The 20085-nt window shown below is 41.8% G+C and overlaps 2 protein-coding genes across 2 annotated transcripts in view; one reads left to right on the forward strand and one right to left on the reverse strand.

Annotated features, from left to right (window-relative positions):
- The first annotated feature begins 2022 nt into the window (after positions 1–2022).
- Positions 2023–15308, forward strand: LOC306938786 (TBC1 domain family member 20). Its single transcript, XM_079523099.1, has 10 exons — positions 2023–2338; positions 3392–3446; positions 4878–5008; positions 5215–5295; positions 6881–7067; positions 7335–7436; positions 7868–8009; positions 10019–10197; positions 11656–11756; positions 12561–15308. The coding sequence occupies exons 1-10, from the start codon at positions 2248–2250 to the stop codon at positions 12740–12742; spliced, it is 1251 nt and encodes a 416-aa protein (XP_079379225.1). The 5' UTR covers positions 2023–2247; the 3' UTR covers positions 12743–15308.
- The window catches only part of LOC306938783 (uncharacterized protein), a 235282-nt gene continuing 222200 nt past the window's right edge, over positions 7004–20085 (reverse strand). Inside the window, exon 13 of the mRNA XM_079523095.1 lies at positions 7004–7033. Coding sequence (XP_079379221.1) covers positions 7019–7033 — 15 coding nt within the window. The 3' untranslated portion in view covers positions 7004–7018. The remainder of the gene's footprint in view (positions 7034–20085) is intronic.

The following is a 20085-nucleotide window of genomic DNA, read 5'->3' on the forward strand; positions in this document are numbered from 1 at the left end:
ACATTTTGTTTTAAAATGCTAATTTTGGTCATAGGTGATATAGGACAACTTGGTACTGTAGCCTCCTAGGGGAATATTTCTCATGTTATCTTAATAGGCTTAAAACACTGTGGCAGAGTCGGTATTCGCCTCATAGCCGCAATTTGCAACTCTAGATTTTTTTATAATGGGATGAATCTAGAGTTGCAATACCCTCCATTGACTCCCCACCCATCATTTTGCGTTTGCGATCTGCTGGTCTTACACGACGTTAAACTCACCAACATTGCAGCTGTAGTCCAAGCTTGAATTATTCTCTTTCAATCTGCAAAGCTTGTTTTTCATAAAAATCCCCCGTAGACATGTTATGAGCTACTTTCTGTCAAGAAGAAGAAATGTTGGAGTTTGGAAGCGCTCGTTTGTATTAAGGGGTCGCGCTGCTGCCTCCTGCATTATGTGCAAATGCGAAACAGATGCATGCAGGGACGTTCAGTGACTTACGACGAGCGCTTCCAAACTCCAGCACTTAGAAAAAGAATCACTTGCACAGAATTTCTTGACAGAAAGTAGCTCATAACATGTCTACGGGGGATTTTTATGAAAAACAAGCTTTGCAGATTGAAAGAGAATAATTCAAGCTTGGACTACAGCTGCAATGTTGGTGAGTTTAACGTCGTGTAAGACAAGCAGATCGCAAACGCAAAATGATGAGTGCGGAGTCAATGGAGGGTATTGCAACTCTAGATTCATCCCATTATAAAATAATCTAGAGTTGCAAATTGCGGCTAATTCGCCTCATAGCTTGAAGGTCCTGGGTTCGATTCCCGCTGGGGACGCTGGGGGCGTGTTCTCTCCTCCGCGTCAGTGCTCATCAGTGCTCAGTGCTCATCAGTGCCCACACCCGAGGTGGGGTTGGCGAAAGGGCCTTTCTGTGTGGAGTTTGCATGTTCTCCCCGTGTCCCCAAAAAACATGCAGTAATCCTGGTCTCTAGGCCTGGGCCGTACGTGGCTCAGTGGTCCAGGCACCTTGGCTGGCAATCCAGTCTGGCAGTGTGCCGCGGGTTCGACTCCCGATCCTGACGGCCCTTGCTGCATGTCTTCCCCCCATCTCTCTCCCCATTTCCTGTCAGCCTACTGTCTGTCCCTCCATAAAATAAAATAAACATTTAAAGAACAAAGAAAATCCTGGTCTCTAAACTACCTCCCCCTGGCCAGACGGGGGCCTGATGGCGGGGAAAGAAACTGGTTGGAATAATGTTCCTTCCAAGTGCTATGTCCAACCGGGGACCCCCCCTGTCAGATGAAAAGAAGCAGCTTGGACTCCTCATGCATAGAAGGAAGCATGAGGGGGGCAGTCCGCTGCCCCCCCCCCCCCCCCCCCCCAGGTTGGCAGAGGAAGTGTAGCGCCCTGGATTACATTACATAATTGACTGGGTGGGGAAAAAATGGGTTGCAAAATCATGGGATACAAATTATTAAAACACACGCACACACACACATCTTGCAGGAAAAGAGACAATGAGATAGCTTTAAAACAGAAGACTATAACTATTAGGACATTTGAACACTGATGCTGCTACCACCAAGGGGTAGTTCACCAAAAAGCATTTAAATCAAATACTCACCCCATTGGTTTATGTCCATTCCTTAACCAATATTCCAATAATATTTAATTTAATTGAAGTAAAGAGGAGGCCAAGGCGGAAAAAAATATAAAAAAAATAAACATTTGACTGTGGGGTAAATATATATTTATATAATTTTGACAGTTTGCTTCATATTTGCTTGGCAATGTACACTGTTTTCTTTGTCATAAAGCCAAGGAGTGGAAATAGAGAATGGAATGCATGTACAATCAAAAGAGTAAATAGTGACACCGTGTGGCCAGGGTGGGTCATCATAATAGCAAGCCGACGGACACATCCGAGACACACACACACACACACACACACACACACACACGGCCACGGACATCGAAACAAAACTTCTATCAAGGTAGATTGATCCGCATAGAGCAGAACCAATAGCATGTACGAGTTTAGCTAGCGTCACATTTCTAACCAATCAGAGTAGCAGACTGCCTCCTGTTCGTCATCCTAGACTGCGCTTGTCAAAGTCCCACTGCCAGACACACACCAGACCAGACAGCTGTTCTTTGCGTTTCTTGTGTCTGTCTGTTTAACTGTTTGAAACCTTACTGTCGTTGTGCCTCTTCCTATGGCACGAGATCGTAAACACTGTGGTTGAATACGGAGAGTTTTGTCGGTGATGAAAAAGCCTAGGAGACATAAAATAAAGAAGACAAACGCAGGAGGAGGTAACGTTAAGGAGAATGGCAATGGACCGCCTGTCACAAGAGGTAAGATTGGTCTGACACTGTAGTCTGAATGACAGTATGTTAAAACGACAGATGATCCGATCCATCTACCGGCATTATGCAACCCAAAATATTATTATTATTCACACTGCTCGCAGAAACGTGTAGCATTGTCTGATCTTACTTTGCGCTGCGTGGCGAAATATAAAAATGATATGGTCTTAAAGAACTGAGTCTCCTACTAATAAGGTTCAAGTCAAGTGCTCGCGTGGCGAAATGTCGGCCAACTTGGAAGTAGCAAGAATGAAGAATACGTGGGACTTTTTCAATCCCATGGGAGATTGTATTCCATGCAATTTCAGTTATACTGCCAGGCCTACACACAGATCAGTGTTAACTTAATCTTTGTTCCATGAGTGTACAGTAAACTGTACAACATAAATGACCATTGTCACATTGGGTCCATAATTTGGTTTCATGACCATATGGTTCCAGAATACAGGAATAACCTGAATACAGTGACCTATAGTATAGACAGTCAATTGATTCGTATATTCTTGAGCTGTTTAAATATTCAATTGTTTCATTAATTCCGATCTACATTAATAAATGTACTGCACAATATGGTTTCGTACCAGGAGTGCAGCTGGACAATAACCCCTTTACTGTCACATGTAATTGATAATAATTGTTGGCCAGGAATTCTGCAGAGCTGAATGATATACGTCTGTGTACCATAGGAGGGTCTCTGGACAAGTTTTCATTCAGAGAATTTTTGTTCTGTCTTTTGCAATTATACTGTGTGTGTGTGTGTGTGTGTGTGTGTGTGTGTGTGTGTGTGTGTGTGTGTGTGTGTGTGTGTGTGTGTGTGTGTTCCTACTGCATTCCACCAATATTATAACTTACTGGTCTACACGTGTGTATGCTTGCTTAGTGCAGATGATTAGCAGTTTCTATTTATAACGTATGGTGATCTCTCCTCTACTGCTGTCCCTCTCACTCTTCCATTTCCATTTTTTCTTTGTTCACCTGTGCTCTTCCTCCTAATAATTCTGCTTTACATCCACCTCTACTCTCCGTCTCCTTCCTCCACAGAAAATGAGTCTTGGAAGAACCGAAAGTTGGTTGACATACACCAGGCTTTAAACAGGTTGGCAGCAATGCTCATATTGTGGACAAAATCATAGTTACTGTATGCATGGTATACCTGTATTATTATAGAAGGTATAATATTGAAACTAATAGTATTATAATTATTATTGCCATGGTTAGATATAACTATGGCAAAGATAGTCTGTGGATGAATGCATTATACTAGTCTGTAACTAAAGGTTAATGTTGTCCATGTCATACCCCCATCACTTTATTCAGAGCGACTGTTACATTAACCCATTCACTGATGGCAGAGGCAACCATGCCAGACACCAGCCTGCTTATCAGGAGTAGCTATAGGGGCTAAGTGTCTTTCTGAAGGACACTTCAGCACAAAGCCAGGAGGGAGAAGAAGCCAGTTGGGAATTGAACCAGGATACTTCCCGTTCCAAGACTCTACCTGAGTCCTGAGTCACTTCTTCAAATCTATTGCTTTCTTCACAGAGTGCAGTATGTTTTCTACTTTCTATATTTATACTTAAGCTGGGTTTTCACTACAGGACAGGTGTTTCATTCAGATTGATCCCAGATTCACTCTCCCGACATTCTGATGATCTAGTCCGTACAGATGCTTGGCTCAGATGATCTGGTAATACAGATCCCATCTTGAGCCTGATTTGTTCACAGACCATTCGAATGCAGCCACAATAATATCAAACTTCAAGCTCAGCGTTTAGATATACAGCTTACCCCCATCTAGAACTCGTCTCTCATTAAAAATAATTGGTATGGTATAATGAGCTAGTGTGTCTACTGTCTAGCATCACCCACTGATGCTAACAGGAATATTAATGAGCTGTTTTTTTTGGTGAAAAAGCAGAAACGGCCTTTTTCCCCGCTACTGTGCATTGTTATCGGACAAGAGTTATCCAACTGTCTCCTCCAGCATTGTCTCAGGGAGTCAGGGTACAATCTTCAGGAAGCAGTCCTAATTGAAATTCAGTGCAGATGCCTTTGCAATAGCCATGTTTAAAGGTCCTTTCAGACAGGGAGCGAGTGACGCAGGCGCTGTCGCCTGGATCAGCGACATTTCTGCTCTAGGTCTGTTCATTTAGTGTGCACAAAACGAGCACACAATTTTACGGGACCGCGCCTGTGAAAAGACGCTTGCGTTATCGCCCCTCAACTTCTCCGCCCGTCTAAAATGTCACGGGACCGCGCCTGTGAAAAGACACTTGTGTAATCTCACCTCAACTTCTCTGCACGTCCAAAATAAACACACGCCTCTCATTGAAAATGAATCACTAGGTGTATGGATACACAGTAATAAAAAGAAAGGAAAAAATAATAGTGTTAATTTAACTCTGAAGAGTGTACCAAATACCAATGGAACCAAAAGGACCTGTAGTGTGTACAATCTTCAGAGTTAAATGAACACAAAAGACACTTTGAAGACGAAGAGTGACACTGATATGATTTTCATTTTTAGTGATCCAGTGGACGTAGAGGCCCTCAGAAGAGCAGCATCCAGTGAGGGAGGATTGCTTGCTGATGACCTGAGACGGAGAGTCTGGCCCAAACTGCTCAACATCAATGTATATGATCTACCATATAAACCAGGTTTGTAAAATAAGCTACCATATAAAACAGGATAGTAATATAAGCTTAGCTTACATTATGTTGTTCTTACTTACTGCCTGGTATGTTTTTTTATGTATTGTCTAGTGCCATTTGAAAAATATCTTTCTATGAATGGTGTCCTACAAATATTACATCATTAATAAAAAACAAATAAATGATTTAAATACTGTATGTATTTGCCATAGCTCGAGATGTGCGGGAGAACCACAAGGACTATAACCAGGTACTCATGGATGTCAGGAGGTCAACAAAGAGGTTCCCTAAAGGTAACAAACAGCTCTGAGAGTCTGTGCGCTTGCCTTCAAGTCTCATTTAGCAAAACAAAACGAAACAAAAGTTTTTAAAGGGCTGAGACAGAACAAGCTGTCTAACAAGTGTGCACGCACCCTGCATGGTAAATGTCGCTCCAAACACTGCTCATACTACAGCTGACGGTTAGCTGATGGCACTGTTCTGTGCCTGCATGAGAGTAGATAATGGCTCTTTACCATAATAATTTTATACCCCCCTTTTTCTTTTTTCTTTTTGCAGATAGACACAAAAACAAAAATAAATAAAAAACATAAAATGACAATTACAGTGCAAGGGTTCAGATACATCATTAATATACATATTCCAGTCCATTTATGAATGTCCATCATTATTAACATTGGTGTCGTTTTGTTGATCCTTATAGTCAGTCCATTTCTCCCATTTTTCAATGAATAGTTCCTCTTGTACTTGTGCTCAGCCACTGCTCACAAGCTGGGGGTTCTGGTTTGTACCATCGCCTTGTAATTGCTTTTTTACTAGCTGCCAATAACACTTTGACCAGGTAAATATCTTCTCTCTGTGTATTATCCTGTGACAAATCACCCAGATACAGCACAACACTAGTCTTAGGTATCTCATAGCTAAGTATCTTCTTTGTCTCTGACCATACATCGTCCCAATACTTACTTATTTTAGGACAATTCCAAAATATGTGTTCGTGGTCAACATTTATACTTCCACATAACCTCCAGCATGATTGTTGTTTAGACTGCATTCTTGCTGTAATTTTTGGAGTTATGAAATATCTGGTAATATTCTTCCAGCTGAAGAATATTGTCTTACATATATTGTATTTATACCCCCCTTTACATAAAGTATATGAAGATGTTTTTAACGTGGGAAAACCTGCAAAAAAGGCAACCGAGTCCTTCCCCACTGCCACTAGACCAGTCTGTAGGTTTTAGTTTCTGGTGTGTCACATTCAACCCAGGTGATTATACGGCACACCGCTCACTACGGGATCAATATCAACCATTACAATTAAATGTGTCAATCGTTGTATTCTTTTGCCATGAATGAGTTTTTGTAGAGTGCAAGACTCACTGCGAGACTCACTTTATCTTTCTCTGCTTGCTGTCGTCATTGTTCTGGTTCGCACATATCTAGGAAATGCTTTCCCTTCCCAATTAACCCCAGATGCAGATTCAACATACTGAATCTGGTGATCGGGTCCCGCTAATGCCTGGCTACCACCAGGTACAGGACACACAGCACAAAGTATGACCATGTATTGGGTACAGTCGCTTCTCAACCACCCAATTGCTCCGACCACACCTTGTTGTGTTCAGGGCAGGCCTTAAAATGCAGACATCTGCTAAGGTGTAAAAATGTACAGTATTCACATTATTACTGATTATCTTGTAATGTGAATATCGAGAACTGACAGAGCAAATGATCAGATATATGTTCTGTCTCTATCTGACCACAGAGATATACAGTTGGCACCAGTGTCTGAAAAAACAGTCATTTTAGTTTGTTGCTTGCTGTCTGACTACACTCTTGCTTCTGATTGTTTAAAGCTGTGTCTCTCTTCCCAAGGCATGCCAGCAACAGAGAGGGCAGTGCTCCAGGAGCAGCTCATTGACCTCATGCTGGAGGTCTTAAAGAACAACTCTCAGCTCCACTACTACCAAGGCTACCACGATGTCGGCGTCACCATCCTATTGGTGGTTGGGATCAGGCCGGCCGTTGCCATGTTGCACACGCTGTCCAATCACCACCTCAGGTTTGGCGTTTGGAGTATTGTTCTCTGTGCAGAATATCATGTTGTCCATGCCGCTTTAGTTTTATTGACATTTCAAACACGGCGGTGTCGCATGCGGCGTGCAGGTGTAATGAGCAGATCTACAAGCTCACAACATACTGTGGTGCGATGCGTAGAGAGCTTGTAGATCAGCTATTTTCAGCAAACAAGTTTTAGTCTCAAACATGAGTGGCATATCAAACATTAGTCTCACTCATGCTGTCTGCCTCTTTCTCACTGCCTCTCTAGAGATTTCATGGATCCTACTATGGACAGTACTAAACACATTCTAAACTACCTGATGCCTATATTGGAACGGGTGGACACAGAACTGCACCACTTCATGGTCAGGTACAGAAACGTGTGGATCCAAGACATCCAAATTAACTGTTATGTGAAAAGTTGTTATTGCTGACCACCAGATGGCGTCAAAGTTCTTATATCCGCATGTGTGTCGGCTCCCCATGAGGCAGTAATGTTTTATAGATAAGAAAGATTTTTAGAGTTGGGATGAAAAGATTCAGGTTATTTGAGGGTTTAGGGGTTTGTTTTACGGATAGTGTGATTCTGACACATTTTAGGCTTAGGTGTGTTAAGGTTAGTGTTAGGATGGGCAAAAATTGCTTCCCAGTTCAAGACGGTAAGAAATAAGAATACAAATGTAATGTGTACAACTGTACACGTTGCCTTAATGCCTATTGATAACTGAGCTACTGAGCTGGTTGGTTATAGTGATGATGAATTAGGAGCTGAAGTTAATTCTATGTGTAACTTTATTTTAGAGCGGAGGTGGGAACTATCTTCGCCCTGTCCTGGCTGATCACATGGTACGGCCATGTCTTAACAGAGTTCAGACACACGCTCAGACTCTACGACTTCTTCCTAGCTTCACATCCCATCATGCCCATCTACCTCGCCGCCACGGTAGGGCCTGTGTGTGTGTGTGTGTGTGTGTGTGTGTGTGTGTGTGTGTGTGTGTGTGTGTGTGTGTGTGTGTGTGTGTGTGTGTGTGTGTGTGTGTGTGTGTGTGTGTGTGTGTGTGTGTGTGTGTGTGTGTGTGTGTGTGTGTGTGTGTGTGTGTGTGTCTAAATCTATACATTAGGATGAAAGGTTGAAATTGTTAATCAATTGACACAAAATCCAGTTGTTTCAGTAAATAATAGAATAACACATTTAGGTTTTGTTTGGGAGAGGGGACAGAAAGTGCTAACCTAAGTTGGTTAATTGTTCACATGTTATTAGATACATGTACTGTATGTTGTTTGCAGATGCCAAATATCTTATTTAGACAGATGCTATATTATAAATTGACCTGCTAAGCTACAGGTCCTACAAACATTAGAAAATACCGGTAACTACCTATCCTGCAGTTACTCTATAGCACTCTATTTACTTCACCCTGTCATTTGTTGATTAGGGTTCATGCTGTTTGCTCTGATCTTGCACTTTTTAAGCCGCTCTGGATAACAACATCTAATTGAAAGAGAGAAGGGCCGTTAGGGAAACAAGGAGAGGCATTGGGCTTTGTTGTACGGCTCTGGGGCTCACTGAAAGAAACTGATTTTCAAAATCTGTTATCTACGTTGTAAGTATTAGGCCATACTAAGGAAACAGGCTAAACGAGATGGTTTATTTTCTTAGTAATTGAGGATGTACTGTATGAGTGTATGTACTGCATGTATGTACTGCACATGCACACGCATGCCCTTAGGGGACAATCATGCACATACAATTTACAATTACCGGTACAATTTAGGCATTTAGCAAACGCTCTTAATCCAGGGCGATTTACAGTAAGCAAGAACAACAAAAGGTAATATCAAATACATAGAAAGTCATATAGGATCAAAAGTAAACTAAGAACCTCACATCTGTCTAACATAAAATTATATATATATATACACTACAATGCTATGTCTACAAAATATGCTATCTAAATTACATATTTTAGCCTTTGCATACGCCTGCGAGGCCTGCCGTGAGGCTAGGGCAAGTGCTACGGGCTAAGGTGGAGTCTGAAGAGGTGAGTTTTCAGGTAGATTGGGAGTGAACCTGCAGTTCTGATTGCAATGGGGAGTTCATTCCAGAGTTTGGGAGCCAGAAGGGAGAAGTGTCTGGGACGAGTTGTCCCAGATGAGTTTGTACAGTATGCACAATAACATGCTCACAGTGTACACACACACACACACACACACACACACACACACACACACACACACACACACTTACATGTACACACAGTAAGGCAGAGCATTGTGAGGTCACAGGGTTAATTAGATCGGTTCTAACGAAGAGAGGGAAAAGGGGGATAGGGAAGGAATGAAGAAAGGGAAGGTCAGTGAAAATAAAGAGAAGAACATAATAGAGAGAGAGAGGAGGTTAGCGCTAGAGAAAAGCAGGGAAAGGAATTAAAGGCGGTTTGGGTTTTTATTTCTCTTTCCTGGATTGGTCTCCTTCTCCTCGCCTCTCTGACACGACTGTGTTGGCAATTTCACAGCTGGAGACTCGAGTGTATGTGCGCGTGCGATTGTGCGTGCATGTGTTTGCGCATCCCTTTGTTTTGTGTGTACAGTATTTGTGTCCATATGTGCATGCACGTGTGTGCATGCACGTGCGTGCGAGGGGCTGGGCAGAGGCAGCGTTCTCTTTGATGTGTGTGAAACACCAAAGGAGAAGAATGTAGTTCATGTCTCCTTCAAGGTTGACACTTCACACAGCGTGTGGGTTAACTCTTCATCTGCCTGTTGTTGGGGCTGCTTAGCTGTCACTGGTGAAGAGGCAGTCGAATCTTACTTCATATTTCCTCCATGTTTCATTACAACACACATCATGGGGGTAGGGCGGCCTAATATGTTTTACTTTCCTTCACTTCTGTAAAATCTTCCTCTCCACTCCTCCTTTCATGCCCTTTCCTTTCCTACTCCTCAACACAGATCGTCCTGTACAGGGAAAAAGAGGTGAAACAGACAGAGTGTGACATGGCCATGGTCCACCATCTTCTCTCTCGCATCCCTCAGGATCTTCCATACGAACTCCTGATTGGTCGATCCAAGGCTCTGTTTGACCAATACCCTCCCTCCTTACTCGCCAGGCAGGCAGCGCTGCAGTCTGGGTGAGGAATAACACCTGCAGTATGAACTGCTTAACTTGTCAACTAACGGGGCACTTGCTTTAATGATGCTAGACTTGACTGCGAATCATGATTTAACAGATTTAGAACATTAAAAATGTTATTGCACAGTTCAATGTTCAATGTCATATTTATTGTGCATGCTGCCAGCAGGCTAAGAATCTCAATTCCCAACAAATCTCTTTTCAACTTTATAAAAAAAATTGAAGGGATGTATCAACAATTTTGCAGCTGATGTGATGAGAGACTGAGAGAGAAATGTTATCCGTTTAGTGCTGCAGGCAACACTCACTTATCTACTTCCTTTTTTAGAATGCCTAGTCATTCTTTTGAGGCTATTTTAGAGAAAGTAATGTGACATTTCGGTCCCCAGACCATCGTCAGGTCAATTTGTGAAAGTAGCGCAAAATGTAATGTAATAACTTAGTAATAAGTAATACATTACTCCACACAGACAGCAATATTGTAAAGTAAATTATTACTTTAAAATATAACTTTTCTAGTTTAACGTAATTTACCTACTGACCATGGGGGTGTGCTGTAGAATCTATAAAACCAGGTTTACACACACTCTCTCTCTAACACATGCACGCACGCACGCACACAGTCACTCACTCACTCGCACACACACACACACACGCAGAGTACACACATGATCTTCACAGGTTTTCTTATTGTTCTGTCTCGCTCAGTGTCCTTCCTTCTGTGTGATCCAAAGTCATTGCTCAGGGCAGGATGTGACATCACTGACAGGAGGCCTTGACTGACAAACGAATACCAGCGTCCCATAATGCATCAATCTAGACTTCCTGTACAAAGGAACTGCTGAGTCAGCAGTTCTCTCTCTCTCTCGTTCTCTCTCTCCTCTCAAATGTCTGTTAACTCGCTGTTAGCGCCCCGTCTCGCTCTCCACCCTCCACCAGGCACCATCACTCTCTCTCTCTCTCACCCTTCAGTCTCACTGTCTATACCGGTGCTTCTCAAAGTGGGGTCCGGGGACTCCAAGGATCCTTTAGTTTAGGGGGTTCCAGCCAGGGGGTCCCCAGCAAAATGAGTTAATAGAGCATCAAAAATGAGTTTAGCCACTATATGTACAGCATCCAACAAGGTTATTATAGTTTTTACTTTATTTAAAATAAAATCAGTTAGTGTTTGGAAGTTTAGTTTAATTGTTAATTTTAATTCGTTTTAGTGTTAGGTTTTGTGTAATATGGGGAATTTGTTGTAGGTAAAAAAATAAAGTAGCTAAAATAGGCTATGTCCCATTGTGGTGCGTTGTAGATCAGCTTATTTAGTTGGTTTTAGTTAATAATACTCAATTTATTTTTGTAAAGCCTCATTTATATATTTTTCCAGTTAACTAAAATGAACAAAATAACGAAAAGTAAAATTGACAAAACATTTTAGTTCTGTAATTAATAATACCTGTGCTCTCTCCAGTCTATGCATCAGCACCTTCCAGTCGTTCCAGCTCTCCACTCTCCACCAGAGACCAGACTCTGTTCTCCGACGGCAAAGGGAGGCCCAAAGCACCAGGCGCGGTAATATCAATATAACTGGAGTCCTCGCTAAAGCCACGCTATACAATGTTGTTTTGAAGTGTGACTGTAGTTGCCCAATTTCTATACTATAAAATCTTATTTTAAATGTAGCCCAGAATATTCTCATTTCTGATCAAGTGCGCCATTGATTGATTGATTGAAATTTTTAGACTGGGTACATTTCAAACGAAAGCACAAGTCAATACAAAAACTGCTACTTTGTAGATGAAACCATGATAAAGCACTAAGACTTGTTTACAACAGGGTCCACCATTTTCAATTCATCAGAGCATTTAAAGACGTACAAATATACACTTCTATGAAAAAACAGGAAATCAAGTAAAAAAGGGAAGAAAAAAGTACAGTATGGGGGGAAAAGGGGTGGGGGGAGGGAACTCTGTTTTTTTTTACGGGGTCAGTTTAGAATTGTAGTAGGTGCCCTTTGAGAGCAGTTTTGAAGGAGTCAAGGGAGGAACTTCTAGCTTTTGTGTATGTAAGAAATATTTACAACGGTGGTTAAGGAGCCCTAGTTTCGGAAGGTGCTTCCAACGGACTGTTATTATTATTGTTTTCACTCGGGAATTACACTAATTATCAAAAAACTTAAACATAATAATTAACGGAGACCAATTAAGGTGTACTGTATGTAAGTTTATACTAACTATTACAAGGAGCCTCCATTTGCATGCTGTGGGCAGCACACTGCATTCAGATAATGTTTTCTGCTCCATAATAACGTAATAATGTGTCGTTTATCGTTATACATATATATCGTTGACCCCTCCTTGCTTTCTGCTCCTATAGCCTCGGGACGCCCAGGCCTGCAGCCAGCTTTACAGAGGGACGTGGGCCCCATGTGGGGACAAGGAAGGCGAATGGTGAAGATGGCAGTGTGGGGGTTGTCGGCTACCCTCGGGGCAGCCGTGTTTGCCGTGGCTCAAACCGCCATGGACTGGGGCCCGGAGGCATTGCTGCAACTGTTCTGACGGGAGCTTGGATGTAAACGGAATCACACACACACACACACACACACACACACACACACACACACACACACACACACACACACACACACACACACACACACACACACACACACACACACACACACACACACACACACACACACACACACACACACACACACACACACACACACACACACGTTTCTCTGATACATAAATATTTACATACACAAAAGCTTGAAGTTCCTGTCATTGATGAGAAGAAAGGAGAGGGAAGAGGAGATAAGCGAGGAGGGGGGGGGGGGTTGAGACTTGTGGCAAACAGGTTGTTGTCACTTATCCAGACCGAACATATGGAGACCACTACTCAGCCTCGGGGTGTGTGTGAGGGTGTGTGTGTGTGCGCGCACGCATGCATGCATCAGACCGAAAAAAACGCCTGTCTGACAGACATGCGTTCCACATTCAGGTTAATGCAACTGACATGGTTCTGATAATGGCCGTGTGCGCACTGCGTGCATGCATGTGTAACTTGACATACATGGACCATCATACAGATGCCATAATAAACTTGCATTTTGAGTTTTAGGTTTATGACTAGGTACTAGTACTAGTTTTTCTTTAACTACTTTAGTTCTATTTGATGTGCATCCTTTCTCGACAGGTTTCTAGGTGTGCAGGTTCAGCCTGAGAACACTACGTACCTACAGTACCCATAGCCAGCACGACTACACCGGAACACAAATTATTCAGGAGCAGGGCTATCCCGCTGAAAGCTTTCAGTTTGGGGGAGAAAGGATAACAATGTAAGACAGACGGGGAGGAAAATAGAGGATAGCCATTTTGACTGTGGACCACTGGCATAGCTAGATTCAGACAATTCCATCAATTTAGTCACTTGCACATTGTGACTCGTAAAACAAACCGTTGGCCAAACCGTTTTCCCACTCCCATAGTATGATGAAAATGCTGTGTGGATATGGTCGATTGTCCCTATTTCACTACAGTCAGACAGGAACATTACACACTACCATGGCACCAACACGTAGTGCATGGTTGCATTGGGTTGAGTTTAGCAGGGAGTGCATTTTCAGATACTGTATCAGATTTGTTATGTTTTCTGCAGCACTGGTGGCAGTCTTCCAGCCCGCCACTGCTGAACGCATGTAGAGGAAACACTGGACTTATTGAAATATTTAGCAGTTGGTGCACCGACATCCTCCCCTAACAACCGTCAACAGGGTTATGTGCCCTCAATTTTGCATACATTTGTCTTTTCTATGGTGGCATTAGAACAAAAGCCAGATTATTTTAAACAACCAAATATGTAGTGTATGGCACAGCAGTTTACTGTAGTGTACTGTATGTGTGCAACCTCAATGTCATGTAGTATGTTGAAATTCTTCACCACCAGCTCGACTTGACTCTGCTCAATTTACTTAATTTTCCACTACCAGATCAGACCCCATCAATCATATTGGCAGAGAACCCTCTGTGTGCTAATACTAACACTGTTTGGAAACGATCCTTTTCACCTGCACAGTCCAACAAAATCAGTTTCTGATGACAGGTGATATGGGTCGATCTAAATGGGCAATACCTCATTTTATAGCTCTAATTCTCTACTTTAATATGAAGGGAAAAAAAGTTTATATTTTTATGATAATGTTGGGTCACACAACGGCTAATGTATACGTTTTTCCATCTTGATGCAAACACGTACAGTACCGCCACTTGTGACGATTATCTCTTACCAATCACTATTCTGCTATGTTTTCATGTCACCTTTTGGCATGCAGCGGAAAAGTGCCTTATGAGACAAAACCTTTGAAAATGAGGCATACAGTAAATGTATCCCATACCAGTTACACATATAACCGAATAACTGGTGCCCTCCTCTCCCTATGGCAATTTGTCTGTCCTCTGTACCCTTGTGACACTTAAATTATGAAAAATGTATAGGTTTCCACTGGTGTCTAGCAACAGCAGCTGTCAACATGGGTTTCATGGCTTCACAGATTCGTCTTGCCTTCCTAATGCCCTCTATGTCATCAGATTGACAGAGCAGGTTGTATTGTATTTACACTCCATTTGCATTATGTTGGTGTGTACAATTTCCATCATTTCTAATTCATGTTAAAGACTCCATGTGGTCACATGTACTGTTTTATGCAGAATTACCCTACCCTGTGTACATTTATTGAAATACTCTTAATTCTCCAACAGGACAACTCATTTTAGGGCTATGCAAATTGACATAATTGTGTCATTGTGTTCTATGCCAGTAAAAACAAAAACTAGTCGAACTAGTATTTGGTCAGTCGGCTATTAAATTAATCGGTTACTGTAGATGTATGGTTTCTTCTAAGAATGCTGAGGGTTAATCAGTCAGTCAGCTTATTAGGCTGTAAGGCCATGTATCTACTGGAGACCTGTAAAAGAAGTGCTAGGCACTGTTTTGTCCTACATTTCCTATATGGAAAGGTATCTCTGTCAGCACTCTTGACCCAAAGCAGGGACCTGACCTTACTACTTTGAAAATCAGCACACATCAATGTCACTCTAGGGCTCCGCCAAACAATAGAAGGGAAGCAGAGGCCGACTTAAGCTTGATGCAGATAATAACAGGCCAGTATTGGGCACTAAAAAGTGGTCAGTATGTCAATAGCCTCTAAAGCCAGTAAATCAGCCAGTGACCAAGTCAGATGACTTGAAACCTGCATAGGGATCTTTTTTTTTTTTCAAGGCTTACTGCTTTGTTGTGGATATTTGCTATTATGTCTTTATTGGGCTATATCTGGGCAACAATGTGATTGGCTATTTATTTGATTGTCAAAGATAATTGTTTATGATATTTATGTCATATTATGGGCAACATTGTGATTGAATGTGAGTGAAAAGTGTAAAAGAAAAAAAGATCTGTCGGTATGAATATGGGCCTGGCACATTTAAAAATGCACTTACTCACTGAGAATGAGGTGTGAGTTGATGATGATTCTGCAATACTAGTTTTAGAGTGTTTATCTGATTGCCCGCACATGTTTTACTATGGAATGCCTTTTCCTTGTATCTTTAGCTAGTATCTTCTCAGTCAGAAAAAGACTTACTGTAAGTTGTCCATCCAAAACTTAAATATGCAGGGAAAGGATGTGATTGATTGTGGTAAACACAATTTAACTTAAATATGCAGGGAAAGGATGTGATTGATTGTGGTAAACACAATTTAAGGTGCTACTGTGTAGCTGTTTTAGTGCCATATATGTACTGTATACTGTATACACACACTTTTGATTGATTGACTGAAGTATTTATTGACAGTTTGCAGAATTACAGTACATTTCAAGTACAACTCAATACAAAAACTGTATATAACTTTACAATAGGGCCCACCATTTTCAATTCATCAAAGCATTTAGAGAAGTACGAATATACACTTCTATATAGCCAAAAACAGGAAATCATCATAGGAGGTAAAAAGAGGGAAAACTTGAAGCGCCAAATAGCCTAATATTGTTTTAGTTCTTGATGCTGTTAACAAGAGAAAAGCAAGCTAGCTACTGTATGTTAGTTTATATTGTTTGACTTGAATTGTTTTGCGGTCCTAAACAGAAAAACCAAAAATTAAATTGACATTACTGGGATTTCATTAAACAGACAATTTTCATTTCTCCTTTTGGCTTTCTTTTTTTCAGATGTATTTCTTTTTGTCATTTCTATGCTAGATATTAGATAGGGTTGTGTAGACAAACAAGAACCCAGTGGTAGAGACTAGAGGAGAGACGCACTGAGACAAGATGGCGGGCGGATTCAAACTCGCAGTCTGACGGGTAGAAAACTAATATGACCAAAACTGTTACTTTTAACCCATTCTGGGCGAGAACCCCTTTTGGTGTTTTAACTAAGCATTATGTTATACTTTAGCTATTGAAAAATAGCAGATCTACAAGCTCATAGCGTGCCACCGAGTGGCACGCTACGAGCTTGTAGGTCTGCTATTTTTTGAAAAATCGTGGAAATGCGGCACAAATCTTTGAATATATATTCTTTCAGAATATTTTGTTTTATTTCGACGTCAGGTCTAAATGGGTTAAGCAATCAAATTAAAAAATAACAAAACTAGCAGTTCGACAAGCTCAAAACGCGGGTGGATCTGCAACTTTTGATACTTTTGTGTGACGCTGTAATATGATTATGATCACGTAGGCAGGGTATTCATTTTATGAAAAAACACAAAAAGTTAAAATATGGAGATATGAGGTTTCTGCCCGACAGCGACGATATCTGTTCCTCGTACAAAGCGGCCTTTTAAAACTGGTTTTAAGTTCAGGGTGACCAGGGAGGATTCTAGCTGGAGTCCATTTTTTTGTTTTAGTTTTTCAAATTGCTTTGCTGCCTTTTATGAAGCATCACCTCAGGTGTGTTGTTCACATCAAAACGCATTGTACCTGTACGATTGTATGGGAATTTAATGCACGTTTTCTTTCTGGTCATTGTGATGACAATGGTAATGATTTGGAACAAGCATCTTTGAACATTTCAACAGTTTTCTTTTTCTATTGCACAGTAGTGACTGTGCATCCTATGGTTTTCCTAAACTGTGTGTTGTGTGTGTTGTCTATTGCACAGAGTTGTAATAAATTCATGATAAAGAAAATTGCTACTTGGCTCTTTTCTCACACACACACACACACACACACACACACACACACACACACACACACACACACACACACACACACACACACACACACACACACACACACACACACACACACACAGAGAGATCAAAATGGGGATTGGCTAGCTGTCCCAATTTTGGACGGTTTTCCTCTTGTGACTACCTTTTGGTCTGAGAGTTGTCATGATAGAAAAAACAAAGTCCTTGGACAGCCCCACCAGTGAACACACCTCTGAGAATTATGTGTATTATGTAGCTGTCAGTTGTTTCTCAATTGCAATTTGCCACTAAAGCTGCAGACCCCTTGGAGACCTGGGGTTAGAAATGTGTCATCTGTGCACAGTATGCATACGTGATCATACTGTGTGTGGGCGTGCGTGTGTGTGTGTGTGTGTGTGTGTGTGTGTGTGTGTGTGTGTGTGTGTGTGGGCGTGCGTGTGTGTGTGAGTGTGTGTGTGTGTGTGTTAGAGAGAGAGAGAGAAGTGGGCTGCACATCTGTCTCTCTGACCTCCAGGGAGGTTACTAGATGGTAGTGAACGAAGAAGGCGGGCGGGAGATGTGAAGCAGAAAGTCGAGGGTTAAACAGACAGAAGAGACGGTGAGGAAGCGATGGAGGATTGGGCGAGCGAAGGGGAAGCGTATTGTGGAATATGCTGTCCATCTGGAGGGCAATTTTATGAGGGGGAATTATGAAGAGAGCCGAGATCATCAGAAACTCTACTCATGTCCAGTAACTTGAGTATTTATAATGAGGTCTAATTAGGGTTGAGAGCAGGTGCAGTGGGGGTGGTTCAGGGATGCCAGAATTTACCCCCCGAGCCTCATGAAGGTGTCATGGGTCAAAATTAACAGAACATCTGCAGTGGTTACCCTGTTAAAAAAGAAAAGAAAAACATGCCCCACTTACACCTGCTCAGCTTTCCTTTAAATCTCAGTTAGTTTTGGACAGCATATGCGACTCACACTTTATTCTTTAATCTTTTTGCAACCCATTTTTTCACCCAGTGTGTACTGAAGTAAAACTACATTTTTACTTCCAAAATGTAGTAGAGTAAAAGTACAATGTAGAAGAAAATTCAAGTATCTCAAATGTGTACTACAGTACTTTACTGTAGTTACTTTCCACCACATCTTTGCTTGAGATAGGTAGTCCAGCACATGAAACATATAATGCGGTTGTTTTTGTTAGTTATGTTATCATGCATTCTGTATAGACCAGCAGTCAGTGGCCTTGTGGTTAGACTGTCCGCCCTGAAACTGGGAGGTCGGGTTTCGATCCCTGGCCGGGTCATACCAAAGACTGTAAAAATGGGACCCAATGCCTCCCTGCTAGGCACTCAGCATCAATGGGTTGGATTGGGGCCTTCATCAGGTGACAGTCACCTGATGAAGGCCGCTCATGGCCGAAACGTGTCCTGAATAATGTTGGTGTTTTAACAAAAATAAACACTGTTGGAGCAAAGACTGTATGCGGACTCCTCCTCCTCTGTATGTATCTACCTTTTGTCCAGCACCAGCGAGGAACTGGATGTGCGCAAGCCACCTACTTTTTAAACTGAATGGAAACAAGACCACAAGGACTTTTTTCGCTGATAAAAAGTTCCTTTTAGACTACATTTCTGCCTAATAAAGTATTCAACCAATCAACCCGCTCACTTCGCACAGCTAACACAGAAAGGCTATTCAAGCCTTCCCTAAAACACCATGGCCAACGCTTCGCACATCCTAGACTCTTAACCCTCCTAGCTCACAAGCTGTGGAATAAACTCCCCCTTTCAGTCAGAACTGAACAATTTTCCGCCGCAGTCTGAAAACTCACCTCTTCAGACTCACCTCTTCAGACTCCACCACTAGCACTTATCTCTCCTTCAATCTCTTCTTGTCACTTTTGTTACCCTCCCGATACGCTAGTTTTTCTGATGATGATATTGTTCTCTTTGGACTCTAATTACATGACTATTTACCTTGTTTGTTGGGGTAGGCTACATACTTCTCTGCTTGCCTTACTCTGATCTCGCACTTGTAAGCCTAAATCTGCTACATTTCCAAAGCTGGATGGACAGCTTACGACAGATTGACGTGTTCTGGTCATCCATATTTCCTGTTTCAAGTACAAACTGTGATCACAGGAATGACAGAAATATATTTGCCCGGACACAACTAAAATATCTCCTGCTCGCTTTAATATTGCCTCAAACATGACAGAGCAACAAAAAAACTAAACAAAACAAGATGGTGTGGACAGGACCTCCCTGTTTATCTCTCGAGTCATGTTGCTGACATCACTCTGCCCAAACAAAGAGGACAGTAGATCTGAATTCACAAAATGTGAATAACAATATGGGGAAAATATTCAGGAATTTGCTTGCAAGACTAACCATGGACAGACACTCTGACAGACTTGTCCCATAGGAGCCTATAAAAACATGACAAAAATGTTTTCCCCTTTGCGGAAATGTTCCTCTCCCACTCCCAGTTCAGTTCTTCTCCTTTACAACCATATATGTTTCCTGAAGTCCTCATCCATAACTGCCTGTTTCTTTGACCAAAGCATCTCTTTGTTTCTGTATTAATTCCTGAAGGACATCGGGTTGGTGAAGAAATGTATATTATTAGAGATCTTCTCCTTTTCAGCCATATCTGCGCTGGTGCAGTATAGTTGATAATAGAGTAGCGTTGGGGAATT

This window comes from Electrona antarctica, assembly GCF_951216825.1.
Source record: "Electrona antarctica genome assembly, chromosome: 15".
Classification (NCBI taxonomy): Eukaryota; Metazoa; Chordata; class Actinopteri; order Myctophiformes; family Myctophidae; genus Electrona; species Electrona antarctica.

Coding starts and splice junctions, on each gene's coding strand:
- LOC306938786 (XM_079523099.1), top strand. CDS start 2,248: ATGAAAAAGCCTAGGAGACATAAAATAAAGAAGACAAACGCAGGAGGA. Junction 3,447..4,877: donor ATACACCAGGCTTTAAACAG/GTTGGCAGCAAT, acceptor TTTCATTTTTAG/TGATCCAGTGGACGTAGAGG. Junction 7,437..7,867: donor CTGCACCACTTCATGGTCAG/GTACAGAAACGT, acceptor ACTTTATTTTAG/AGCGGAGGTGGGAACTATCT.